This window comes from Gymnoscopelus microlampas, assembly GCF_963454915.1.
Source record: "Gymnoscopelus microlampas genome assembly, chromosome: 16".
In the NCBI taxonomy this organism is placed as follows: Eukaryota; Metazoa; Chordata; class Actinopteri; order Myctophiformes; family Myctophidae; genus Gymnoscopelus; species Gymnoscopelus microlampas.
In genome coordinates this window covers 11,986,304-12,013,755 of record NC_139953.1, presented here as the reverse complement: position 1 = coordinate 12,013,755, position 27,452 = coordinate 11,986,304, and the positions used below count along the sequence as shown (strand labels likewise).

The following is a 27,452-nucleotide window of genomic DNA, read 5'->3' as shown; positions in this document are numbered from 1 at the left end:
TCGTGCTCGTTGGCTCGGCAACCCTCTTTGTTGTTACTCCTGAGTACGCATGCGCGGCCAGTGTGAGAGCCTTCGTCTTGGCTGTGCTTGTTAGCCTGGTTAGCATGCTTGGTGCTACATGAGGGCTCATGCGCGCGGCCATCTTGGAAGGCGTCACGTGTTCGCTCACAGCCAATGTGTGCGCCAACACGTGTTTCCTCAAAATGGCCGACTCTTGTGACAGAACAACAACATTGGGGCCTAGTCTTAACTTGGGGCGTTTTGTGGACCAAGAAAAATTTTGGCGTGACCCGTGTAGGAGATGACGGTTTTGGCCCGCCATCTTGCCTTTGTTGTGTCCCCCGCTCACCAGGGACCCCTCGTGAGGGGTCCCTGATGAACGGTGGCTCATTAGTACTTTGGTTGTGCTTTGTTGTATTTTTTGGTTGTTTAATACAGAATCTGTTTTCATAACAACATTTTGAACAAATACAGCGGCAGGTGACACAGGAACATGCACATTCACAAAATCGTGTTTCATAAAATGTACATCTGGGTGTGTGTGCTTCTTTGCGGGGCTTCGGGAGCGATCGAACGCCGTCTCCACTCGCTCCGTCGAACATCTCCTCCTCTTCCTCGGTGAGCGTGGATGGAGGCCCGTGGCCACAAAATCCAGTCGAAAATCCCCCGTCAGGGGGGAGAGGGAACCGGGGGAGAAATTGTCCCTGCTCACTTGGCAGGGTTGGACAGTGTCATTTATTCTGCTCGGCGCGGCGACCCCTGTGACTGCCTCTCTGAGGCCGGTTGTTGGCGGGGCGCGCGCGGCCACGGTCATCGTCCCGACGTTCGCGCTGTTCGCCTCTGCCAGCGGCTGGTGGAGCAGAATGGGACTGGTTCTGGCGCGAACCGGTCTGACGGACCTGTGGCATCCTACCCCTAGTTGGCTGCCGCGAGGGACGGGTCTGGGGCCGAGAGAGAGGTGGTCCAGAAGGAGCCTGTAAACAGGACATGGCCGCCTCGTCCTGGGCTTTGCGCGTCGCGGTGCTTTCTTGGAGATAAACCATTGCGCCATGGAAGAGGTTGCCAGCGGTTATCTTAAGGTTCTGGAGGTGCTTTTTGTCGTCCGGGCCTTTGAAGGAGACGTGATCTAGCCAACGTCCTCTCTCGTGAGCGACGCACATTCCCATGACTCTACCGTTCCATTCTGTAGTATTCTTATTGAGGAGCATAATCTCCCGCTGGAGGCGCCGCATCTCAGCCAGTTGTTGTGGCGTAGCGGCGTTTCCCGCCTCCGTCATAAGAACCATCAGGGACCCCTGTAACAGAGCAGCAGCATTGAGGGCCCTGGCGCTTGATGTTGTTGCCTTGTAGACCGCCCTCGTGGCAGCGGATCCAGCAACGTCCTTCTCGGTGGTGAGGCACGGTGTCTCCTTTGTTGTAGAGAAGGGCGCCTTCTGGCTGCGCGGCTGGCTGTGCAGCATGAAAGTGGCCAAACTACGGTCCATGGGCGGGAAGGCCGAGAGGCCGAGTTCGCCTGCGCCCGCGCAGTCGATCTCAAAACGCAGCTTTTTTGGATCGGAGTCCGGAGCCAGAGGAGAGCTCCAAGACCCCGTGAGGCCGGCAGCGAAGCCCTTTGCCAGGGGAAGTTTACACTTCTTTGGGACCTTCTCCTCCACGGAGCCAAGTCCCTGCCACTCGGAAGCGCTGGCGGGGGCCACCTCGGCCTCGTCCGCGGGCCATCTGAGACCACATCTCACGGTGGCCAGTTTGTAGATCTCCAGCAAAGGAGCCTCGCTCATGTCGGGCGGGGGAGGTGCAGCTTCAACCTGGGCTGTAGCCGTCTCCACCATTACCGTAGGTACAGCATCGGCGAGTGGCGTTGCAGGTAGCGGTGGGCCGATAGCTGGGAGAGGAGGGCCGCGGTCCTCCGTCTCCAGGATGACGACCTCTCCGTCCCCCTCGACCTGGTCAACGACCTGGTAATCATCACCGTCGTCGTACTGTTCCACCTGGTAGGTGGCGAGGGTCTCGTCCTCACCGTCATCTCTGCCTGAGCACCCGCTCCTCGCCGGGGAAGAGTAGTGGGAGCTAGCTCGGTGAGGGCCGCCGCTGTGTTCCGCTGCGTTGTCTCCCCTCGTGGGAGAACGGGAGCGGGGACCGATTGATTTTAAACCAGGTCTGCGTCCGTCCCCTCCGTGGAGAGAGCGATCCGGTGGGTCCAAGGCCCGGGCGGAGCCGGCTGCTGCAGACGGGCGAGCCCGGCGAGAGAAAGCCTCCTCTCTGGCCGTGTAAGCGGCGGGCTGTCTGCGGGAGGAGAAGTAGCGGGAGGCCGCGTCGTACTCCTCAGGCTCCTCGTACGTGGTACGGGGAGGAACGTAGAACCTCTCGGCCTTGAACAGGCGATTCTGAAGCTCCGATGGGTGGAGGCTGGCACAGTCAGAGCACCTAGGAGGCTGCTCGTAGGCCGCGGCGTCCGCGTGGGCGAAACCCAGGCAAATGATGCAATGGTCGTGGGTGTCCCACTCGTCCAGCAGCTGGGCACAGGTGCGGGTGCTGCATCGGCGACGGGGGGGTAAATCCATGGCGGGACCCCGGTCGTGGCGATCCGTCGCGGTGGGAAGAGCACGCCGAGACATGCTGATGAAGAATGAAAGAAGCCAAGCCGGCCGGCTAGGCTAAGCTAAAAAGCCGGTAGGCCTGAAAGCTAGTTAAGCTAGGCTAAGCTAGCTGCAGCGTCCGCTGTGTAGATCGAGGAAAGAGTTTTCCACTCCGTGGAAGGGAAAGGGAGAGTAACGAGCTCCGGGGACTCTCGGTGGACTGAGAAACCGACTCGTCGCTGTCGAGATCGTCGAATTCCCCGCAGGCTCGTTCTGTTTTCGTAGATGTGATTGTAGTAGCTCTGTGTTCATCGAGGCAGAAGAAGCGAAAGAGAACGTAACTTCCGCTTTCCGGGTCCTTTATACCCTCGGGGGAGGGTTTTCCGGAAAGCGACTGACGGCCCACCGGGCCAATGAGGATTGGCCCGAGGGAGTTAATGTGAAGCTTCTGTATATCATCGCCAGGGGGCGCTGATCCCATATGTGAACAGTGAGAGAGCAATGTAATAAAACTCTTACTGTATGAAACCATAATATCCTAAAGAGGTGGAATGCAGAGCTTTGGTTAGTTTTTCTTCCTTTTCTTTTCCCAAGATTGACAAACAATTTATTTATATCCAGCTATAAAGTATGTAACATTTGGCCATGACCACTGTCCTGTTAACCTTACTGTTGTATTACGCCCCTTCAGTTGATACAGCAGGTGATTCAGCCTCCTGTCCAGGAGCCTTGCTTGTTTCTCCAACAACACCTTCTGAAGGACATGGAGCAGCTGGCCCAAGCCTTGGGGAAAGGCGCTGATGACACGGTCACCACTGTCCACTGGATGATCAAGTCCCTTCTAGAATCTAGAACACGCGCCAATCAATGTACAGCAACACAATACCTGTCTTTTTCTATCTGTCATGTTTTCAGAACATATAAAGATGTACTGTAGATGTTGTATTTCACCAAATCTTTCTTGTTTTACTTTGTTTAGGGCCTGCTGGGTATAATCCCCATCTACTGAACAAAGAATCCAGAAATGCATGGGAGACAATCGTTGCTACAAACATCATGGCACCACAGCTGAGGGTAATAATATTGTTTTCATCCTTTGCATTTGGATATTTCATTATGATTGTCTTCATAAAGTGATCTTTCATGAACAAAACAAATAAAAGCCTTGGGCATCAGCATGACCAAATATGCATACGGTTTAATATATATATCACATGAATATTTCAAAAATATTCTTGGCTAATAATATGTGGGAAAATACATTTTAAATCCTCTAAATGCATTTTTATAAATATGCATGAATATACTGTACATTGTGCCTGCTTATATGTTTTGCGAAAAATATTAAATATATGTTTTTCTGTATGACATTTCATTCACTAGAATAGAAACGTTATCATTCCCACATGTTGAAGTGACAGGATTATAACAATTCCATACACCAATATTACACAAAAACAATAGAGGTTTCATATTTTGTGTCTCTGTTTGTCATCAGGATCTTGATGGTGTGCTAAGGGACGTCAACACCGCTATCAGGACGGACTCTCGTGTCTCGTCCAACCTCCTCATGAGCCTGACCAATGAAAATGAGGTCCCTAGGCTGACCTCCCTGCCTCGAGGGTCCCAGCTCCACTGCTCAGCGGTGTGGAGCTGCAGGGAGAGGCTTTCCCTGCTCAGCCTCAAACACATAGTGGAGCACCATGACCAGAAGGAGAACCTTCCTCTGCTCTGGAGGTTCCTGCAGAAGGTGAGCGGCTCTATGATGTTACACTGGAAAATATGAAAATCCAGTCAGGGTGAAGTGTAGTCAATGTATTAGGAAGATTCAGGCAGAGTAACAACATTTACAGCAACAGAGCCTCCTGCTCGCGAGGCTCGTCAGCCCGTCGACTCGTCGAGGCACAAGCCTCTTGAGCACCAATCTCAGACAGTTCTTATAGTGTCCACTGTACCAGAAATGCTATTCTAAATGGTCTTACAAGGATATGTGCTAAAGATAAAGGACACACAAATAGTCACAGAAGTGCAGATTATAATTATGCGCACAGACACAGAGAGTAGGAGTAAGCATCCGTAGGGGGGCATCAGCTGAGATTATCAAGATTAACTCGATTCGAGTTAGAATTAGTTACATTGGTGTAAAAAGGGTCTGACTAGCATTGAATGAGATTGAATGGAAGTACACAATAATACATTTATTTGGCAATCTATAAATTCATTGTTGAATGGCTATTCAAAATGAATATGAGAGAGAGAGAGAGAGAGAGAGAGAGAGAGAGAGAGAGAGATCTGAGGTCTGCAACATGCACCATACAATGCACCGACGCCATGCATCATGCAACTTGCAAATGCAACATTCTTTTTTTCTTTTTACAGGAGACAGAATTTCGACAGATTAAGTTCCTTCCAGACATACTGAGCCTTCAGAAACACCTGGTGAGAAAGTTCCAGAATGCATCTGATGAGATGCTTGGCTCCATTGGAGACTTCATTGGCAGACAGACAGGTATCGTCACTGTCCATGATCAATAGTACATCCACTGTATTTTGAACCATAGTACAGTAAACAGTATATGCTGAGTTGTCGACAAATGTTTGGAATCCTCTTCATGTGTCCCTCTTCTGTTCCAAAATGGTCCAGATGAGATAATCAACTAATGTTGCTTACTGTAAATCGCTCTGGATTAAGAGCATCTGCTAAATGCCTAAACTGTAAACTGTAATGTTTTGTTCCAGGAATGAAGACGTGGTATGAAAAACAGATTAATATCTTCCTGAACACATGGAACCTTCTCAGAGTGTCTGTAGCCAGCAGTGAGTCCATCACTTTAACCACTTAAGCCCTGCAGTATATACTTAGTCCTGCAATGATTAGCAAAAATAGCCGATCTATAAGCTTGTGATGAGTTGTGAGCTTGTACATCTAATATTTTTGATATTTGTGTCATTTTTTGAATTTCTTTCTGACCATTTTAGTTGTTAGTTTTTCTCGAAAGCTATCATTGTAGCTTGACAGGCTGAATTAAATATAAATTCCTTTGAAATAACTCGTTTCTCACCACTGCATCCTCCCTGACTTGTAGGTGAGATGAAAATTCCAGAGGAGTTTTGTGGAAAGGATTTGGACCTGAGCAGTGACCTTCAGTACCTTCTTCCCAGGCGACAGGGAGCAGGCCTGTGTGCCACCGCTCTGCTCAGCCACCTGGTGTCACTGCACAACGAGCTGGTCTACGCTGTGGAGCGTCACACCGAGGAGGACTGCAGGTACACATCACAGATCAGGTTCAGTGATTCACAATGCAGACACAGGGTTCAATTCTGCAGGCCTGACTTGCTTCTGATGTTCCAGTGGTTACAAGGTGGCCGTGGCAGACCTGACGGATCAGCACGTCATCCGATACGAGATGGAGAAAGACCTGCTTCCTCTCATTCTGTCCAACTGCCAGTACAGCCTGGAGCGCGGCCAACAGACCGTGACAGAATACAACCTGCCCAAGATCCAGCAACAGATCCTCACCCGCTTCCTCCAGGGAAAACCTTTAATAACACGGGCTGTGAGTCACACCGATTCTTAAACGCTTGAGACCTACCGTCCCTATTCTGGGCTTGTTATAATAGGCGAAAATTCGTAGACAAATTATTATTTTCATTATTTATTAACCCTTGTGACATATGTGACAAGTGTCTCATGGAGAAAAGGTGAAACATCAAAGTGTCCGTTAATATTTACTTCACTGACTATGTCCATCTTTAATTAAGATGAACCCTCGCTATTCCATATAACCTGTGGTATGACACTTGGTACTGCATGTAGTTAATGCTAAATACACTTACATTTTAGCTATAATTGACCATTATTTTACACTGAGATGTGTCTTCATCTATATCATCTATCTGGATTATAGCCTTGAAATATATTCCTTGTCTTTAGTGTTATTCACCATGGATGCATGTGTGCCAACTAAAATCTAAAATCTACATGTAGTGAACATATTTACAGACATCTGTGGATCTGTCCTTCCTAAACCCCACTGTGCTTTGTTACAGGGAGTTCCTACTCTGTTCAGCAGACAAGAGAGAGACTATGACAACATCTTCAAAGCTATTAAAGGAAAAGTGCCTCAGGTAAGTGTTTACATTATGTTTCGTATTTTAACCATGTATACTTTCAGTTTTCTACTGAATGAAACTTAGTAATACAGGTTTACATACTGCTATCCATTAAACATGCAAAAAAAATTGAGAGAGAAATATAGTGATTGATGTAATACTTTATTAACAAGATCGTTAACAGTACAGGTAGTAATTCATTAATTGTTTTTAAATTTGCTGACATATTGATATCCTGTTGTCCCCAGGAGTCTCTGAGCTCTCTGACCAGAAACGCTGTGTCCAGAGAGCTGGCATCCTACGACTTGCTGTGTGATGCTCTGAAGGTTGTGGAGCTGGTCCTGGGATTCCTTTCCATGACTGCTGGAGATCACATGATGTCACTGGTTGATTACCTCAGGGAACTGCTGAAGATGGCAGATCAGATTGACGCTCATGTCCTAAAGGTCAGGAGGTGAAGAGGTTCTATGTCTGTCTGTGGAGCTCTCTGAACTGCAAGAAGTATTTGATATAGCTCTTTAAAAACAATCTGCGCGGTTGTTTTTATAGAAACAAATTGCTCCTTAAAAACCCTGAAAAGGTTCAATGTAGCCTTACAAAGTTTCTATTGGTTGCAGTGTTCCTCTATCTCTAGAAACACATACATGAATGTAGATCTTCACATGGATTGTTTTACACATCTAGTGAGTTGATATGCTGTTGTATTCCCACAGGCTCTGGGCAGGTGCCGTCTGAAACACTGCATTTCTCTGTGGCAACTTCTGTCCTCCTTGAAATCTCAGGTGATGCTGCGCCTCAATAAGGTATGCCTGGTGTTTCTCATCTAGCAGGTTGTGATCTTAAAATTCTAACAGGCTCATAAACTAAAGACAAACTAGGCAGAGGAATGATAGACAGGGAGAGGAACATGGATTTTGATGCATACTGTATAGTAGTGTTGTCTGCCTGGCCTTGGCCGCTGTAGAGTCATCAACAGACTGTGGCAAAGGTCTTCGATAATCTGTTCAGTCTTGGCTAAGCGGCGCATCTTGGATATTTCTTTGTTTTTGTTGCATTCCTAAACCAATAATTTGATGACCAGCGGACCGGTATGCAGCGGTTCCGGTAGGAGACACAAAGGAGACTCTTTGTGTCTCCTACTGGAGACACAACAAAAGAAAACAAACAAAGAAATATCCATGAATTCAAGTCTACATGGGCTGACTAATCGATAGAAAAAAAGTAATTTTGGGGGTGAACTATCCCTTTAAGTAATAATAATAATTATAATAATAATAATTATTATTATTATTATTGCGACCGTAGGTCGCATTTACTATAGAAACCTTCTCCAGGTGTCCGTGCGTCACCCCGTCACTCCGTCACACACGTCACACTTTTGCCCTGCTCATATCTCCGCACCCGTTGCCCCGATCCATGCCAGATTTTGCACACACACTCCTTACCTGCCAAACTACACCCTCCAAGGACCCCCGGAGCTCCAGGGACCCCCAGCTGCCTCGGGGACCCCAAGTGTAAAAAATGAGCACATGTGGACAAATCACCAAATGACCACCCCAACGGGGCTGCTCACGGGGCATTCCCGGGGACCACCCACTCCTGGTGCTCCAGAACGGATGCAAAAGTGGTGGCGCCCCCAGTGGAGGACCCCCTGCCACTGCAGCTCACATAAAATGCCGTAACTCGGGCTAGGAGCGTCCGGGAGAGCCGCGGCCGGTACCTATTCGTCCGCCAAGGCAACGCGGACACCCCACCCCTAATTTCTCACATGGCCCTCTTCTAGCGCCACCTTCAGGCCGCTTTTCACAACACATTTTTGCCCACTACTCCTACAGTTTTGCCCCTAAAAACACGCAAATTGCTACACACTACACAGTATGTCTACACTCATGTCATCAACATGCCTGCCACCACATTTCTTAGACCACCAAACAAAACTATACATTGCCCACACAACTAGGAACCAATCGCCGTTACAGCCCTCTTCTGTATACATGTGACCTACGGTCGCTTATCTCCCGATTAGGGAGTCTTACTGGTTATTATTATTATTATTATCATTATAGTATTAGAATCCATGGGTGATGCTATGTATCTTTAACTCTCTAGCATGTTGTTCTCTGTATAAACAAAGGAGCCATTCTTTGGGCACTCGGCTGAGTACCAGAAGCCATTGAACGATGAAGAGGAGAGGCAGCTGAAGGGGTTTGTGTCCAAGGGGAACGTGGACACATGGCTGCTGGAGATGCATGAGTTCATCCTGCTGAGTCTGGGGAGTCCACATGCCACAGACACCTACAATCCCACCTGGAGGTGAGCTGGAGGACACACCTCTTATTTCAGGATTGTAAAATCAAAAATAAACTAGAAAAAGTGCTCCTCGGAGCACAAGTCTCTGCCAGCAGACTTGTGTTGGGAATGTTTGGAATGTTCTAATTCTTATGTTCTAATTAGAACATGTTACTGTGTCATAGTAACATGACACAAGTGTCCTATCCGTGTCCTATCCGTCTGTTTTATCCAAACCTTAGTTGGATAAAACTAGTATCCCCACCTGGAGTTACTGTATAACTGTCCTATCCGTCCTGTCTGTATAAGTGTCCTATCCGTCCTGTCTGTATAAGTGTCCTATCCGTCCTGTCTGTATAAGTGTCCTATCCGTCCTGTCTGTATAAGTGTCCTATCCGTCCTTTCTGTGTAAGTGTCCTATCTGTCCTGTCTGTGTAAGTATCCTATCCAATTGTTACAGTATCCGCCATTTCTCAGCCATTTCGTGATTATTCCTGTCTCACCTCACTTTGAAAGAGGCAAAGACTCTTTCAAAGTGACACATGTATTTATAGCCCGTTATATGTCACTAGCCAATCCGATCACACTATTTCACCGTATTGTCAAGTGTCACGTGAGGCTCGACCAATGTTTGCTTGGCTGACGGAAAGTGAAAACAAACTCTCCTGGCGGAGACAACAAACAAAAAAAAATCACACCCAGTGTGAAGTGAGCGGTGCTATTTAAAAACAACAGTGGTCATCACAGTGATGGAAGCTCACTTGTGATCGCACAGTGATCGCTAGCCAATCACAGTACTGAGCAAAGGGTCTGAATACCAATCAGCCAGTCACAGTACAGCGAAAGACAAATTTTCACGACGTAAAGAAAAACTTTCGCCACGGATGGGTCCCAAACCCATTTATAGGAGCAGCTACACCCAGAGCCGTCTGGGAGAAATGCGGGGCCCGGTGCGGAGTTGGCGAGCACGTACGCGCGCGCAGCGCGCGTGCGTGCGAGGAGTACCCGCGCGCGCGCGAAGCGCGCGCGCGCGATTTTTTTGCGGTTTCTGTTGGATATATCCGAGTTTTGGGTGGTTATTTGCGGTTATTTTTGCCCTCAAAACATTAAGTTGGGTGTCATGTTGGGTGTCATGTTAAAAAAAAAATGTTCCCGTTTTTTTGCGAGGCCCCCCCCAGCGCGGGGCCCGGTGCGACCGCACCGTTCGCACCACCCTTCCTGCGGCTCTGGCTACACCGCTCAAAAACACTTAAGTATATCTGAGATGTTGTGAGCCCAGCTGCATCCAGCAGTGAGCTGGATCCAGTTTAGGCTAAAGAAAGACAAACAGATCTTTATAGTGCTTCACCAGAGGACAGACAATTTCTCTGTAATGGTGACAGCTCTTTCAAACAAACACAATACAAGACGGGGGAAGAGGAATGGCCTTGTTTTGGACTTGCAGGCTAGGCCTTGAATTAAAAGTAACATCATCAAGCTGTTGCAGGTTTTCATCTCACTGAGCTGCAGTTTTTCTCCATTCTAATTCTATTGTATTATTTGCATTATTGCAAGTACATAAAACACCAAACTCATGAAGTGCTCATATTAACTGACACACTGTCTTCTTTGTCTTCAGTGTTAAGGAAACGGTGGTTGCTTACATGGACCGCAAGCAAGTGGAGGTGATGGCTGATGTTGAAGACTGCTTCCCAGACACCATCCTTATGTCTCAGGTTGTCGAAGCGTGGAAACATGCTGTTAGAGCCAGACACGAGTGGATGATGTGATGCACACACCTGAAGTCAGCGGACAAATTCACCGCTTAAGCCCTATATAACTTGTACCGCGAAAATAGACAATCTTAAAATTGTTGCTATTTTTTACACTGAAATCTTATGCAAATTTTACCATTACGTACTTAAGAAAGCAATTAAAAAAAACACATGCTAAACTAAATGAGGTTGATTGCTCATGGAAAATCATGCAGAATTTACTCAATGACCCTACTTATGAGTGTGTTATTCCTGTACTGCCAACGAGGAACGTGAGAAAATAAGGAAGAATGAGGAATTTGATTTGACTATGTCAGAAAATTATGCATTCCTGTTTTTGTCAGATTACATTATTACAGGTTTTCTTTTATACATTTTTTTTTATAAATCAATTTGTTTTGCTAATCAAATCCCAGTGTTTTGGGGGGTTTAAATGGGTTTATGTTTAATTTAGTGCGTCTGTGCTTTAAAAAACTGCCTATCATGTCTTACAATAAAATGGTCCAACTCATAAGTTTATGTGGAATTCTTTGAAGACTGTTGGTCATATTAAAGAGTGAAGGTATCCTTTTCACCTCATCCTGCCTCTATTTTTTCACAGTGAAATTAAGAAATTGTTGTGAGATTTCACTTCATTCTGACAAGAGCTTGAGTTATTTTTTAAGACACAACACAACAACTGCTGACAATTGTCATCATTTATTCAACAATGGTGACCCTCCTTTACGGTAACCGGAACACTCTGCCCGAGCATGTTTTGGGGCGAGCGTTCTTGTATTCTCCATTACAACCATTGCCACAAAGAAAAGAAAGTACACTGTAAAACACAACAAATATAGACAATTCAACAACTAATCATCTTCTAAGCCAATTAAACAGAGTAGCAACATGGTGCTGCTCACATAAAAAAAACGTTCAAATTTGTTTGCCATATTCAAGGGACACTAAACATTTCAAGTGGCCATTCAAATGGGCTCCTCTTTCCACAGTGTACTGAATTTTATATATTTAGCCTATTTATCACCTATTAGATCACCTATCTCTCTTAATTATCAACTATGATAGAAAGAGAACGTGACGTCACAGTATTTAAAGTAATAGATGAAAACCTCACAAGATAGCTGTCCATTAAACCATACCCTAACCCCAGTCCATCCCTAGGAGTGAGCCCGCTCATGGCAGGGTGCATCTTTACAGTTCTTTTATTGAAATGTCTACAATGTATTTCTCCAAGCAGCCAGAAGTGTCCGCTTTTCATTATCATTTCTTATGATTATACATTATGAATGATACATAACTTAGCGTTCACCCCTAACTGGGGATTATCCATTCATCGTTCTTTCTCTGTCAAAGTGGACTGTCACTGTGACTATACATTTGTGATAGTCAGACAGTGTTATAACTTTTAGTAAAAATGTTACTTCAGGCAGCTCTGCTTTATTACATAACGCAATAGTTGATTTGTGAGTCGTGACATGTGATTAGCTCTAAAAGCTGAGCCACTAGGGCACCCTGAGCTACCTCCTACTGTAGCAGTGGCCCTGAACCCAGATCTGCAGGTCAGCCAGAAGCCACGCTTTTATGGGGTGAAAGCATAGAGTTAAAAATAGGGTGAAAACCAGCCATCCATTGCTTGTGAATGGAGCACAGCCTTCCAGTACAAAGCCTCTCATTACAACATGGCACCACAGAGAGAGGGCAAGTGTTAACCGGACAGAGGGAAAGACCCCCAACAGTGCTGCATCGATCACCCTGCAAAATGTGGACATAGAGGACAGTGGAGTACATTTCTGTAAAACACATGCGGACCAGGAACTGAGCTACAAGTTTGAGTAGCTTGGAAGAAAGGGCTCAGTGATGTTATTGTATGGAACGTGTAACATTACTCAACAAAGATTTCATTTGGGTTGTTGGTAAATTATCAATGTATGTCACACATACATACACCTCTCTCTCTCTCTCTCTCTCTCTCTCTCTCTCTCTCTCTCTCTCTCTCTCTCTCTCTCTCTCTCTCTCTCTAAAATTCACTGGCTATGGGCTGGGTGGTTGAATTGAATACAGAAAAGGTGGGCACTAGGGAAATCTGGGCACCATCTTTTTGGGAAGACTGGGCACTAGGGAAGAGTGTTGCATCAAATTAAAGTACCAAAAGTAAAAGTACTCATGATACAATTTTTTTTTTGGAAAATAGCAGATCTACAAGCTCACAATGCGTCGCATCGCGATGCATTGTGAGCTTGTAGATCTGCTATATTGTGAGCTTTGTAGATCTGCTATATTGTGTGTGTGTGTGTGTGTGTGTGTGTGTGTGTGTGTGTGTGTGTGTGTGTGTGTGTGTGTGTGTGTGTGTGTGTGTGTGTGTGTGTGTGTGTGTGTGTGTGTGTGTGTGTGTGTGTGTGTGTAACTTCATAGGTTTCAGGAGGAAAGACTCTGGAAAACTGGACTCAACACAAGGGCTTTGGGGTCTGGTCTGATTGGCCAGATCTCAATGACCTCGGCCATTGGACAGGAGTCCAAAATGGGCAAAAAACAACACCCAAATGCTCATCTCTGATAGACTAATTACAGACCCCACCCCGCGTTCTGCTGTATGCTTTCCCACCTCTGGAGCTGATCCCTTCCATTCTGGAGCGGATCAGGGTCCAGGGTGGGTCGGTCCTGCTGGTGGCCCCAGCATGGGGAGTGTGGAGGTCGGAGATCACTGCTCTCCTCTACACTGACCCTTGGCCTCTACCGCTTGTCAGAGATCTTCTGAGGCAAGGCGTGATCTCCTTTCTGCTTCCCTGGGGCCGGCTGGGCCAGACCCAGAGATGAAAGGTTGATACGGGAGCCTGGCTCTCTCTCAGGGAGAGGTCAGGATCGTCTGATAGGCTCCTGTCTCGTTTCCCTTCCTTTTGACCCTTGGGTCATGCGTCTGGGGTCAGGGTCTTGCCAGGAGGCATGACCTTTTTGACCTCAAGGCGTACAGGTTGGATAGGGTTGCTCCTGGGACTCCCCAGGGGGCGTTTTTGTGTCCCATAAGTACGTTTCTTAAAAAGAAACGATAAAGAACAACTAGGGGTTACGTAGGTAACCCCAGTTTCCTTAGTTTCGTAGTAAGAAACTTACTGGAGACCCCTTCTGTGCGCTTCAGCTAGCATGCAGAGTGAAGGGTTTCAGAGGACGAACCTAGTGACGCAGGGGACTTTATAGCCCCACCGGTTTCCGGTTTTGCGTCACAGAACCCTTGGCCAATCGAAGATTGTTCCGGGAGCTCATGTGTTGTGCTCTGTGCCATCACCAGAGGGCGATGATATCCCATAAGTACGTTTCTTACTATGAAACTAAGAAAACTGGGGTTACCTACGCAACCGTAGTTTTCAAATAATTGTAGTGGAGTAAAAGTACAATATTTGCCTCTGAGATGTAGTAGAGTAGAAGTAAAAGTACTGAAAACTGGAAATACTCCACTAAAGTAAAAGTACCTCAAAAGTTTACTTAAGTAGGTCTACAGTACAGAGTAAATGTACTTAGTTACTTTACACCACTGCCTACAGAAATAATTGTAAGTGCAGGTTACAGATTCACAGGACAGTTTAGCTACACCTGAAGATAATCCCTGTACAGTATGTGTAGGAGCCTATGAAGGTTTATATTTGTATTGTGCACTGGATTGGATTAGTGATTGATGGAGGCACCTCATTGGCACCTTGGTGGTAACCTCGCATCACCAGTCTTTCCACCTCGGAGGAAAGCCTGGTATTCGTTACTGAAGGCCCATATGATCCGGTCTAGACCACGCCTACTGAAAAAAAAAAAAAAAAAAGCATCCTCTTTCCGGTTTTGTCGCGATCCGGTTTTGCGGTGCCGCTTTGTTTTGGTTCCCCAATCCCTATTTAAATGGAATAGAATTTCCCCGTGGGATAATATGGATAATACAGACGCTAAATAGTCTCTGGAAAGTACACTCACATTTATATTTAAAAAATAAGCTAAACTACGCCGTATCAAGGATTTTGGGGACGGACCTATTTTGGGGTGAGACGTCTTTCCGGTTTGTCGCGATCCGGTCGCTTTTCTTTTTTTTTTCCGACCGGATCATATACCCGAAAAGGAATGCTGCCCAGGCTACCTTGGTGGGAGTGCCTTTGTGGGTGTGGCCTCAGAGGCTATAAATAATGGCTCTCACCTGCTCACCATTATTGGTTGGTTTGCCCATAGAGGTAGGGTGTGCTGGGAGAGTTAAATTTGGTCGACTGCTTTTGTTATTTGCTCACTGTTTAAGTTATTTTGTGCACATATTTATTACATATTTATTTATTGGAAATTGTAATAATTTGTGACACACACACATGTTTAGCCCCATAGTACCTCTCCCTCCGCTATGTAGCTCCGAGGGCTATACAGCGGAGGGTGAGGTTCCGATTGGAGCTAACACATGTTTAAACATGAGCATTCGTTTGGAACTGAATCTTTTAATGCGCGTACAGTTTTAAATCTCCCAGGCTGAACTTTAATTGGGACTGTTATCAGATGCAACAGTATGGTTTAAAGGTTGTGATGTCATTTCAAACAGGTTCATCAAGATGTTTTGCCCTGAATGTGGGTGCAAAGCTGACCCATCACATAAATTCTGCTTTGAATGTGGATTTAAGTTATATTTACTGGCCAAGAAGACTCAACAGTCAAAAGGTAAGGCAACCAAAAGGAGCCTAAATTAATATTATGTCGTTATAATAAAGGTGTAGTGTCCATCTGTCCATGGCTGAATGATGGTCTCTCAAACCTGATGGTTGTAAACATATTAAGAGCTAGGTGGAAACAACAACAAAGAAAAACTAAACATTAAAGGGATATTTCACTTTCAAACACGTCTGGGGTAATTTTTAACGTCTACTCAGGCTTTTGTGAACACCCAAGTCAGTATTTACAACAAAAAACATGAAAAACTGAAAAAAGTGAGACACAAATCAATATTTTAGGCAGGCCTGTGAGCTACAGTAAGTGCAATCTCTGTTGTATCATACATCCTTCTGCTCTCTGACACTTCAAAATAAGTAGCTCCGACGGAACCTCTCCCTCCACTGTATAGCTCCGAGATGAGGTTCCTCGTTTGTTTCTGCCGTTTGCGATAGACATTTAATCCGGTTCCATAATATTTTGCATTAGAAGATGCAATTCAACATTTGACCAGTAGGGGAATCAGTAATGTTATCTCTACGGGCGCAACTCTTGCGCAATGTCTTAAAAACATGTAACCGGATGAAAACCGAGGTAAATTAAATACTTTCTTAAACTCGTTGGATAGCTTTTATGGTGCGCTAGAACTTAAAACATCTGAGAGAGTGGCGGAAATGCTTTACTTTTTGGATACGATGTGCAGAAAGGGGTAAGAAACATGTAAAGTGGAAAATATGCGACAATGTCTACCGCAAACGGCAGAAACAAACGAGGAACCTCATCTCGGAGTTATATAGCGGAGGGGGAGGTTCCGTAGGGGCTACAAAATAAGCAGCTCTAAAGCAAAGAACGAATGTAATTAGACTATCCCTTAAAGCAAGTGTCGGTTAAGCATTCATAATAACAATTAAGGGAGTAAAAAAGTACATTTACACAGCTTGGCAAAAGTTCACAATAAGGTATTTTATCGGTCTTGTTTCTTATGACAATAGCACCATCTTCTGGCCAGAGGTGAATCTGGTGAGCAGTGTTTCTTAGGGAAAATGCTGAAGTCAATCTGGGCATGTTTCTATGGAAAATAAAGGGTAGCTATCTCAATGTGAAATACTCCTAGGCATTTAAACGTCTAAATGGGCTGATGACTGATATTCTGATGACTCATATTGTCCTAGTACGAGGGGTCGTGTTTTTTTTCCAATAACTTCATTTCACTTTAAAGCAATTGAAAAAGCACACATTAGAAGGACCAGGAACATGTTTGCAAATTGCAATTAGTCTAATACAAGTTTGGAGTTCAATGGGTTTATATAGGAATATAAATATTGAATCAAGCAACTTAAAAACTGTCTGCTGTGCGCACAAAAGCCAGAGTAGGCGATAAAATGACAGCAGAAGTGTTTTAAAGCGAAATACCCATTTAAATGGTTATTCAAGGAAACTTTCCATTTTGTTGTTCAGTCACAGTGACTCACGCATAACATAAAGTGCTCAAGAAGGGTCCCTCTATTGAAAAGTGACCAGCACCTACAGACCTTAGACTAGATCTCTCATAGACATGTCTCTCTTGGACCTTCGGGCACAACGAGCTGTTTCAAAAGTAGATGATTTCCCAGTGCTGCTTCTTAAACGACAAAGCTACACACTAACATTAAGGACAAACAAGGATTTTAAATTTAGATGTGCTTGAGTTTTATAGGCTAGATTAGGCTAGATTTGTTATATGTTCTCTCACACTGTGTAGGAAGGTACACCTTCTCTTACAAATTGATAAAAGTTTACGTTAATTAAAACAAATGATATTATTTACAGTGTGTTGCATTTACTATGTTGTTTATGGGCGTACCGTACATGGTTTGTCTATAGGACATCCCCCAGTCATGACCTGTGATGTTTAAACTTAATGGTTACTTATATTCGCCTTTAATGTCAGCATTCAAGGCAAAGCCATCAGCAGTGTGTTTATATTTTCTCATTTGTTACATGATTTCATCGACCTCAGTGTCTGGAGAGGAAAGGCCAAACCAGGAAAATGAAGACCAGCTGATCTCAACACACAACACCTCCACCAAAGTACCAGAGGACAACGACCAGAATAAGGTGAAATGGCTGAAATGTTTTGTGATCATCATTTAAACCATTACTGTCAGGTGTACTCTGCAAAGGGGGAGTGTAGGATTTGAATATTTTATCCAGCTGATTTTGGGGAAATCAGATGAAAAGCACCACAGGTGTTATTTACACAAGTTAATTATTTACACAAGTTGTTAAACAAGACAGTACACAAAAACAGTTAAAGTCCCCCTCCAGACATGTTTTTAAGTATGCAAAATACTGCTGTGATTAATACGTGTTCTCTGGAATCTGCTCCTTCCCCTCATTGAGAAATTCTGGATCTATGAATATTCAAAGTCGACCATGATATATGGTTCATGGGACTGGTGACATGACACAGATGGCTCAGATTTGACAGTACAACTCACAAGTCACAACCTCCAGTGGAAGAATGGCCGTTTCTCAATACCACGCTCTCATCAAGTTAACTTGGGCAGAACGTTCTATCAAGTTCATGAGACCAGAGAATATTCTCATCAAGGTAACTTAGCGAGAATGTTCTCTTAAAGGGATAGTTCACCCCAAAAAATACTTTATCGATTAGTCACCCCATAGAGACTTGAATTCAAGGATACTTTTTATCCCATAAAAATTGTTGCATTCCTAAGCCAATATTTTGATGACCAGCCGACCGGTAGGCAGCGGTTCCGGTAGGGGGAACGGTGGTTTAGGAGTGGGAGTGAACCTTGTTATCTCCTAACCAATTAGAGTGCAGAGGGGCGTCACTCTAAATTTGGTGACGTCAGCGTATTGCGTGCACAGGCCGGGGAGGGAGGGGAGGGGAGGCGGGGACATAGATTGGTGAAGCAATAGGAAGCGGCGCTGGTACCGAGCACAAGGCTTTGGAGCTGCCCTTGAAGATCTTCGATAGGGCTGGCTCTTCCAGTCTATCAAATTATTGACATAGGAATGCGACACAAACTAAGAAATATCCATGAATTCAAGTCTCCATGGGGTGACTAATCGATAGAAAAAGTCATTTTGGGGGTGAACTATCCCTTTAAGTTCATGAGACCAGGTCATTCATCCACTGTAGCCCGCTGCTCTAACCTGCTGGGTGTGTCTATGTTTCAGTCCAGTTGTCAGTACATAATGTAATAAATAAAACAAACAAACACACAAATGAAAGGGCAAGGAGGAGAGGACACTGGAACAGCTCAGACAGTTAAGCCTTTTTATTTAAGGTGCTTGTATAGTAACAGGTGACTGATGTCTACGACATCTTCCTCAGAGTCATGAATGAAAGGGATTAGGCCTAGTTTTTGTATGACATTAGGCCTTTATATTTATTGTGATTATTGTAGTGAGATATTATTATATTCTGACTATGTAACGTGTTGAGTACTTGTACAGGTATTGTATATGTATTGATAATTACAGTATGACATTTTTGCTATGGCAGACCTGCAATCAGTTTACCCATTGTTTTTTAAGGAAGAAACAGCCTCCTGCTATATGGCTTGTAGCATGTGAATGGAGGGTTGCTGTTTTTAATCCCAACACTAACCGTGGAAAATCTGAGTGTGTAAAATGGAAATGAGAAATGTCCACTGCCTCGATAGATACTCATCATGGTGCCTGTTGACATTTGTTTTGCTAAAGGGCCACTCTGTAGATTTTTTTTATCTGAAAATATTGTGAGGAGGATGAGGATGTTTGAGAAAAATGCAACTTCCCAATGCATTCAGTCTCATGAAGTCGCCTTCAAAGGCTCTGGAGAAACAGTTTCAACCTGCATAAATGCATCATCTAGCAGAGAGAGAGTAGACAGGTCTTATGTAGGTTTTCCAGCAACTTGTAGAACCTGCTCTCTAAACAGAACGCTTTGGGAAGCATTATGGCACATTTCCACGTTATCTTCACAAATTGGTGAATTGGCCTATTGAATTGGGCTATTGGCCTTTTACATGACTAAACCCCTTTCCTCTCACTCACTGTTAAATGTAATTTCAGGACAAGCCAACCAGCAATGACTCAGAGAAGGCAGCCAGAGATGGTACTCCATCACAGGACCTGTCAGACAACACTGCAAGTCAAACCACAGTTTGCACCACTGCCACACCCCCATGCCCCCTGCAGGTGCCCCCTGAAGTTCAGTTAGTCGCTGCCAGGAAGTCACAGATCACAGACCCAGGGAAGCAGGAAGAAAGGTTGCTTGGCAAGGAGAACTCACCTGACAACAACCCACTGAAGAGTACTGCTGGACCTGTGAGCACACCTGCTGAACCCTCCTCATCATCACATCCTAACATCACATCTACCAATGAGGAAGTGACACAACAGAAGACGGAGTTGTCAGATCGAAGGCTAGATGCAAGCTTAACGCTGCCCTCTGCTGTAAAGACCTCCCAACAGACACCAAATGTGTCCTTCAGCCCAGATGATGAATGTAGTAATGATAATCAAAAGGAAGGTGGACAGTCGGCATTCAATGAAGAGAAGACCAGGGATGTGACCAGTTCAGAGACCCATACAGGCCTTGGACAAGTGGAAGATAAGAGAATTTCTACATCCAGTGCCAAACCTGTTAATGTTTCACCTTCTTCACCACACGCATCCAATAACAGAGAGGTATGTATCGCATAATAAATATATATATATATATATAGTTATAGTTATAGTTATAGTTATATATATATATATATAGTTATAGTTATAGTTATAGTTATAGTTATAGTTATATATATATATATATATATAGTTATAGTTATAGTTATAGTTATAGTTATAGTTATATATATATATATATATATATATATATATATATATATATATATATATATATATATATATATATATATATATATATATATATATATATAGTTTACATGGAGCCTTGCAAGGTGATGACGTTAGCCGGGTGCTTTCTTAGTTCTTTCAATCTAGCCTTCTTAGTTCTTTCAACCCAACCCGCCCCGCAAACCCATACATAAATCTATGGCTCAACCCGCCCTGCGACTTTTTTTATTCTGTAAAATCATGGTTAGAAACTAATCCCCAAGTGTATTCAAACTGTTTTATTCTTATTATTCTTATCCTTATTAGGAATAAAGACAAAACAAGAGCATGTGATTTTTTATTTATTTTTTTGCGTGTGAGAGCGGCTGACCCGCTCACCCGCAGCCCGCATAATTGCCTCTGAAATTCTGACTCGACCCACCCGCGCCGCGGGTTGACCCGCGGGTTACGGGTCAACCCGCGCATCGCTATAGCCTACAGTTTAAGATATCCTAGTTTGGACTACAGTGTTTGATGGCCGGATGGACCAACACTGCCACTGCTATCCACACAGCCCCAACACTAGTGGGGCTAAGAAGGTAAATTGTTCATTTACCAGTATAATTCTATCACAGGAGGGAAGCACGGGACCTAAGAGACAGAAAGACACACATATGGAACTGAGATCAGCTCGGCAGCACATCACTGGAGGTGTAGACGTTTCCAAGCCATTGACAAAATCCTCTCCCCACGATGCAACACAAAGCCCTGTTAAAATTCAGACGAATGGAGCAGCACATGCTGATCAACAAAAGAAGCCACCTCGGCCTCCACCAGTGTAAGTCCAGAAAATTACTCATAACCTTGATTCATACCACATCTAGTGGGAAACCTTGCTTCCTCCAGTGACTGAACCTACTACAATAAAATGTCTCCACTATATATTTTGCAAATGTCATCTTATAAGATCTTCTTGTGCAGTGTCAACAGATAAAACTGTGTGTTTTGTTTATTTGTGCCACATTTAGCTCATCAAGCCTACCACAGGTTCATGGCAGTGACAACATTACGGTTTACTTCCATGCTGTCATCCAGAACACGACAGAACACGACAGAGTTTTCCTAAGATCTGCAGAATTATTTGGAACGTGGGACTGTGATTCCTTGGAAATGTTTGCCATAAGGTAGGACCTCTGGCAATTAAACTATTTAATCTTAATTATTTTGGTAGACGCAAGAGGACTTTAAGAATACTTTGGTTCTGCATATTCTGTACTAGGGCCATTGTCCTAAGTGGTTAAAGCCTACATACAGGTTGACCATGGTCCCCCATAGGGCTCTATTGTAGGTTCGCTAGTATTTCCCTCTACACCAAATCTCTTCCCCGAAAATAGCAAATCTACAAGCTCATAACGTGTTGCAACTGTGTAACATATAGGCACTGGTTGATGGGGTACACAAACAGAAATAGGAAAATATATTGTATTTTAATTAACATCATAGCATTTAAATATGTTCAAAATACAGTTAAAAGGATAAATATATCTCAAATATTGTGAAAATATATTTGCAATAATATGTAATATATGTATCCTTATATCTTCTCTTTATTCAGTGACTTGGGTGAACATATGTTCCTTGTTCAAGGACAATGTAATGTTCCCAGACGTTATGTTGGCAACAACATACCCTACAAGTATTTTGTGTACAAGAACAACCATGGAAACTATGAGAGTAAATATGAGTGCATCTACCAGAAAGAGTCAACACTTGTGGTCAACAGGTGTCTATGCATCAGGCCTGAATACTTGACAAATGCAGGTACTGTATGGTTGTCATTTTCTACTTTAAGCTTTGTTTGATAACAATGGTAATTTCATAACGAAACCGGGATTGTAAAATTTGAGTATTTCTGATTGTTATCAAGGGGAATGGAATCAGTATGATGACATCATACATTCAGAACTAAAGCAAGGCTGGATCACGAACAAAGCCGAGAAAGCTGTGGTCAAAGGGCGAGCAATGACTGGAAAAGTGATGCTGAAAACCATCTTTGATGGGCTCAAAACCTGGGATGAAGTGACTGTGGAAAATGTATTTCTACAGCTTCAGCAGTTCTTTATGGCATATAGTTATCCTTTGGTCCATGATAACATGGCAAGGCCATGGGGTATACCATATGGAGAGGAAGAGGTACTAGTAGATTTTCTTTTTTGAATAATGACTAATTGAAGTGCAAAAATATATGAGCAATGGCTAAATCAAATTGACCAGTTTTAAATCTATGCTCGACATTATGGCTTTTATAAAGTGTGAGCTATTATTATCAATATCATTTAATGTAGTAATTAAATTGATACATTTTGTCACAGGTGAGAGAAGTTATGAGGAAGTTCCTGGAGAGCTACATGACTTTCAAGCCTGAAAAAGATGGAGAAAATCATACAAGGTCCTCCTCACTAGATCACCTCCAAAAAGGAATTATTGCTTTACTTGTTCGTTCCAAGTATCTCACACAGGAACCTACTAGACAACAACTGTCTCATCTCTGCCAGCGTCTCTGCCTACCTAAGAAACCACGAGAAGAGTTCCTCACATACTGGACACAACTTTCAAGGGGTTTAACTGAAAAAACAAGGTAAATGTTAAATTGAATTAATTTGAATTCAATTCAACTGAGTTTAGCTTTATTACCAATGTACCTTAAATGTGCACTGTGCACCAAATTGTTTTCTTGCAGTTCATTAAATATGAATCATGATAATATGATTCTGACTTCCCAACTGAAATGTTCATCTTATTAGTGTTGCAGATACTGTTGAGAAACTGTGCAGCCGTGCAAAAGGAGAAGGACTACATGAGTGGATCTTGGTCATACCCTTGGTTCATCTGTTGAGAGGAAATGTCAAACCATTTGAATCAGTTCTACCAGTCTTGAATCCACAATGTGACAGCTGGACAGGAATAAAGGGGATCCATGTCCACAAAGAATATGATGAATGGTATGTCGGAAAGAAAAAAATAGCATACTGTAATTCCAACTCATGGTGTACATGACGTCTCATATCTAGCATCTGGGACGTTTAAAAAGTATTGTTTTGCATGTGTAATATTAACCATGGTTAAGTATTTTCCAGTAAATAATTCTTATTTAGTCTTTGTCTTCTTTCTTCTTCCACCTTCCTTATTTTTTTCAACAAATTAAATTAATCTGAGATTGAAAATATAGCCATCACCAAATTGGCCATAATTGTTCACATTTGTCTAAAACAAATTGAGTTCAACTTGGGTTTCATATGGACTGCCAGTGGTTTTCGAACGACCCCCAAATAGCCATAGCCTCTGGCTGCGGGGCTTAACAAAAAAAGCTACAACCTCACAACATGTCACACTGCATTTAAATTACTTTTTATATATTTTGTTTTATTATTTAATTATTTCCTTCTCCTTTCCAACTGGTCCATGGTGCCACATGGCGCCCTCTTGATGAATTGAATACATAGGACCACAATGGAAACCAGCCCTTAGGGCTTTTTGTGTTATCCGTTTAGCATCATTGTATAATCGAGCCACTGTACAATTTGCAAACTGTTAATAAAGTTTTCAATCAATCAATCAAAGCTCCCCCAAATTTGAAAACCACAGGCCTATTCCAAACCTATGAGCAAGTAATCATATAAGTGTAGGAATTGTGGATTTGTATTTGCCTATTGTAAAAATCTAATTTTGCTCTAACAGTTTAATTTTGCAACATTGTCATTGCTGTCATTTAGGGGTCTGATTGAGGTCATGGAAAAGCATATACATCTGTTGGACGTGGACCATCTGCTCGTCCGGTCTTGGATATCTGTGCTGGGAAAGGATACTCTAATGAAACTCCTATCCAGAACACATGTGGATCTGTTGGACATCCTCCACTACATGCAGTTCAGTCTTCTGACATCCGCATCCGACATCACATCCTCCGACAAAAAGGTGTGCATTATCATATTTGATAAATGAGGTAATAGTGATGAACAGTTTTCCAACATTTTTATGAGGAATGCTTTTTATGTTGCCTTTTAGATTTTGCAAGAGTTGATGTCACATCTCAAGAAAGAAAACCTTAAAAAGGATCCCTGGTAAAATACTGGATATCTTAAAACACACACTAAATGTCATAAATTACAGCAATGACTGACATGTTTTACATTCATAACTATTTTAGATGATATATGTTTTTCTATTCTGTTAGTCCTGATGACAGGTATGGGGACATGTGCTTGGCAATAGCAGTGAAACTTCTTACTGTGATCTGTAAGAAAACAACTGAGCCACATCACTTTCACATTCCACTTGAATTTCTCAATCTCATCTGCCGGATTGTGGATTCTTACGACTGTGCCAATTCTCAGGTAGAGTCTGTCCTCAGTTTTGGTTGCCAGACTACACTAATCAATACAAAAGCGTGTATTTTTAAGCACTTTTTACCCCTACGTTTTATCAAAAAGAAAATGACTAACAACTGATCACTGCAATTCCAGTCAAAAGAGAGAATCCATGAACAGGCACTTGGGGAGATGCTGGAAACCATGAGAGAATGGCTAGGAGAAACATTCAGAAACAAGTTGCTTAATGCATGGCCCAGAGGACATGGCACAGAATATGCATCACCACATGAAATGAAGGTAATATTTTGAACACCAGCAAATGCTCTGTCTTGATCAAATGAGATTCAAAGGATTCTAACATCCCACAGAGAGCTTACAAAGTATCCATGCCAGCCAATTTCATTTATTACAGCAATTATTTTGATTTCTACAGGGTAAATGTTCAGTTACATTTTCAGTTGACTCGTTTGACCTATACACAAAATTGTTTCCAGACATTTACTAAGTTTTAAGCTCAAAACTTATCAAAGCCATAAACTGTAGTCTATTAGATTTTCCACCATATTGGATTTCCTTTTTCAATGATTATTTATTTTTATTAGATACCTCCCCCCACACGCACACGCGCACACAATGTTTCCTCTTCTTTTCCCACACACTTGCCCTCGTTTCTGCGGTGGTCGGCTGGAACCTTACCCCTGCGACATTTAAAAAATATATATGATTTGTTGTTCTTGTTCTTATTCTAGACTTTGAAGTTTGAATTTCTGATCAATTTTAAATGAAAAAGAATCAACATCCATTACACACCTCAGTGGCTCCTATCATTGTTCTTGCAGCCACATTTTCTGTATTTCAAATATATTGATTTTGATTTTAGATTTTTGTTTTGTTACTACTATTACTATATTAGTTATTACTTTTGTGAAAAATGTCTGTTTTGTTTACATTTCTAGGTATGGAACATGTTAATCTCCATCTCCTTCAACCACAAGGAACTCACCTCGTTCTGGACAAACACATTTTTGACTGACTTTGAAGGAAAATTAAAACGGGTAAGATTGACTTACATTATATTGCCTGAACATAGAATGATTGTCACAGCTATTGATTATTAACAATCAGTCAATGCGTCTAGGTACGATTGCTAGAACCTTCAACAGTAAACACAGTTAGTTTAACTGGTTGGCATACCAGAAGTGTTTGCTTGTGTGGGTAGTAGTGGGTATCTTATTTCTCTGTGTGTTTTGTGGGTCCAGTCTTTGCAAAAGCTTTCCTTGACCAACCCTGTCATTAGTTTCCACTAGAGCAAAACTTTGCTTCTTGGGAAGAGTGTATTTTTTGCACAAGTCCAATGCATGTACAGTAGTTTCTATAACAAATCAACAAAAAGGATGTTTGTGTTATAGGAAATTCCAATGGATCAGATTGGGATATACTGTGAAAAGATGGAAGAAATTAGCAGGACAAATCCTTCTATAAGCAACGTAATGGAGAAATGTGCTTTGGAAGCAGTTGCTGCTATTTGTCAGGTAATGATCCTAATGCGAATTTGCTGCAACCACTGATAACTACGATACTTAACCGACAATTTATTAGCACACATTTTGTGGTTTAGTAACACTGGGCTAGTAATAATTTGTCCGGGCTAGTAGTAATCACAATTTGTATCATTATTATTTTCGTGACCAAGGGTCGTCCATTTCTCTGAATTGTCAGAGGTCTAGTTATAGTTATACTAATGTCTCACTCCATATTTCATTATGTTGTAATAGGATAAATCTGGAAGAGCAGTTGCTTCTCTGTTGGAGAAACATGATATGATAAAGTTTGGGAAGCTGCTGTCTGTGATCGTGCAGAAGTCATGGCCCACCAACAGTGATGGAGACTACATTGAAGGGGAGGAGCTTGTGATGGAGCACCTTCTCAACTGGCCCATGGCCAGAACCATCTTCCAAATGAAGGGTGAATATCTTTATGAACATTAGATACTATTGAAAAAAATGATATTTAGACTTAGAGAGTAGATTCTACTGTAACAAACAATACTACTAGATATTTATTCATTATTTTAAACACTGCTTGCTTTGCAGGTCCAAGTGGAAAAGTGATTGACCAGTTGAAGGGTGATGATGATGCTGTGGTGAAGCTGACTATGGCCAGTACAGCATTCAAAGCTGTGACAGAGAAGTTGATTAATGGGAACATCGAAATGAAAACACTGAACCAACTCCTCCAGAAGGAACGTGAATTCACAGAGCTGCTGAAGACAGGTGATTATCATATACCGGTACTATATAATAAATATACAAAGTTCACTCTGGGACCACTCAAGTCTGGAACGATGCAAGTTGGGAATGCATGCTCCACCTGGTTATGCAATACCTGTTGAAAATGTTAACATGTCAGCTCTTGAGTCTAATTTAAATACCAACAAATGACACTCACGTGTGTGGCATCAAACAAAATAGTTCAATCAGAAACACTCAGGTCAAAGTAGATTTAACCATTTATTGCCACAAATGCAATACAGTTAAGCTTGGCGTTAAAGCTCCGCTCTTAGGAGAATATTCACTGAATTTTGTCGAAGCAGCCGGCTAAGCATATATTCAGGGAATGCTTAAGCAAATCCCCCATAGGGATGCAATGTCAACAATAAGCAGTACATTGACATATTAGTTTGAATTAGCGGAAATACATGATAATCACAAGTATTTGAATCTATGCCAGACTCTAACAAAGCAGATATACATGATAATCACAAGTATTTGAGCCTATGCCAGACTCTAATCAAAAGGTGGAGGCTGGGGTGGAGGAGGAGCTAGCAGAATGCATTGGTTCAGCAACCAAGAAAGACCTAG

At 43.0% G+C, this 27,452-nt stretch overlaps 2 protein-coding genes across 2 annotated transcripts in view; both read left to right on the top strand.

Annotated features, from left to right (window-relative positions):
• Positions 1-11,246, top strand: part of LOC311062841 (E3 ubiquitin-protein ligase rnf213-alpha-like) — a 54,438-nt gene extending 43,192 nt beyond the window's left edge. Inside the window, exons 58-69 of the mRNA XM_084082060.1 lie at positions 3,268-3,445; positions 3,556-3,650; positions 4,075-4,326; positions 4,956-5,085; positions 5,316-5,393; positions 5,663-5,843; positions 5,929-6,133; positions 6,627-6,704; positions 6,938-7,135; positions 7,403-7,492; positions 8,824-9,002; positions 10,597-11,246. Of these exons, the coding sequence (XP_083938186.1) occupies positions 3,268-3,445; positions 3,556-3,650; positions 4,075-4,326; positions 4,956-5,085; positions 5,316-5,393; positions 5,663-5,843; positions 5,929-6,133; positions 6,627-6,704; positions 6,938-7,135; positions 7,403-7,492; positions 8,824-9,002; positions 10,597-10,747 (1,815 nt within the window). The 3' untranslated portion in view covers positions 10,748-11,246. The remainder of the gene's footprint in view (positions 1-3,267; positions 3,446-3,555; positions 3,651-4,074; positions 4,327-4,955; positions 5,086-5,315; positions 5,394-5,662; positions 5,844-5,928; positions 6,134-6,626; positions 6,705-6,937; positions 7,136-7,402; positions 7,493-8,823; positions 9,003-10,596) is intronic.
• Positions 11,247-20,763: 9,517 nt separating this feature from the next.
• LOC311062840 (E3 ubiquitin-protein ligase rnf213-alpha-like) overlaps positions 20,764-27,452 on the top strand; it is a gene marked incomplete at its 5' end in the record, with an annotated part of 37,798 nt that continues 31,109 nt past the window's right edge. Inside the window, 10 exons of the mRNA XM_084082059.1 lie at positions 20,764-21,059; positions 21,250-21,405; positions 21,837-22,042; positions 22,149-22,414; positions 22,594-22,859; positions 23,026-23,223; positions 23,995-24,196; positions 25,548-25,646; positions 26,367-26,556; positions 26,685-26,864. Coding sequence (XP_083938185.1) covers positions 20,764-21,059; positions 21,250-21,405; positions 21,837-22,042; positions 22,149-22,414; positions 22,594-22,859; positions 23,026-23,223; positions 23,995-24,196; positions 25,548-25,646; positions 26,367-26,556; positions 26,685-26,864 — 2,059 coding nt within the window. The remainder of the gene's footprint in view (positions 21,060-21,249; positions 21,406-21,836; positions 22,043-22,148; positions 22,415-22,593; positions 22,860-23,025; positions 23,224-23,994; positions 24,197-25,547; positions 25,647-26,366; positions 26,557-26,684; positions 26,865-27,452) is intronic.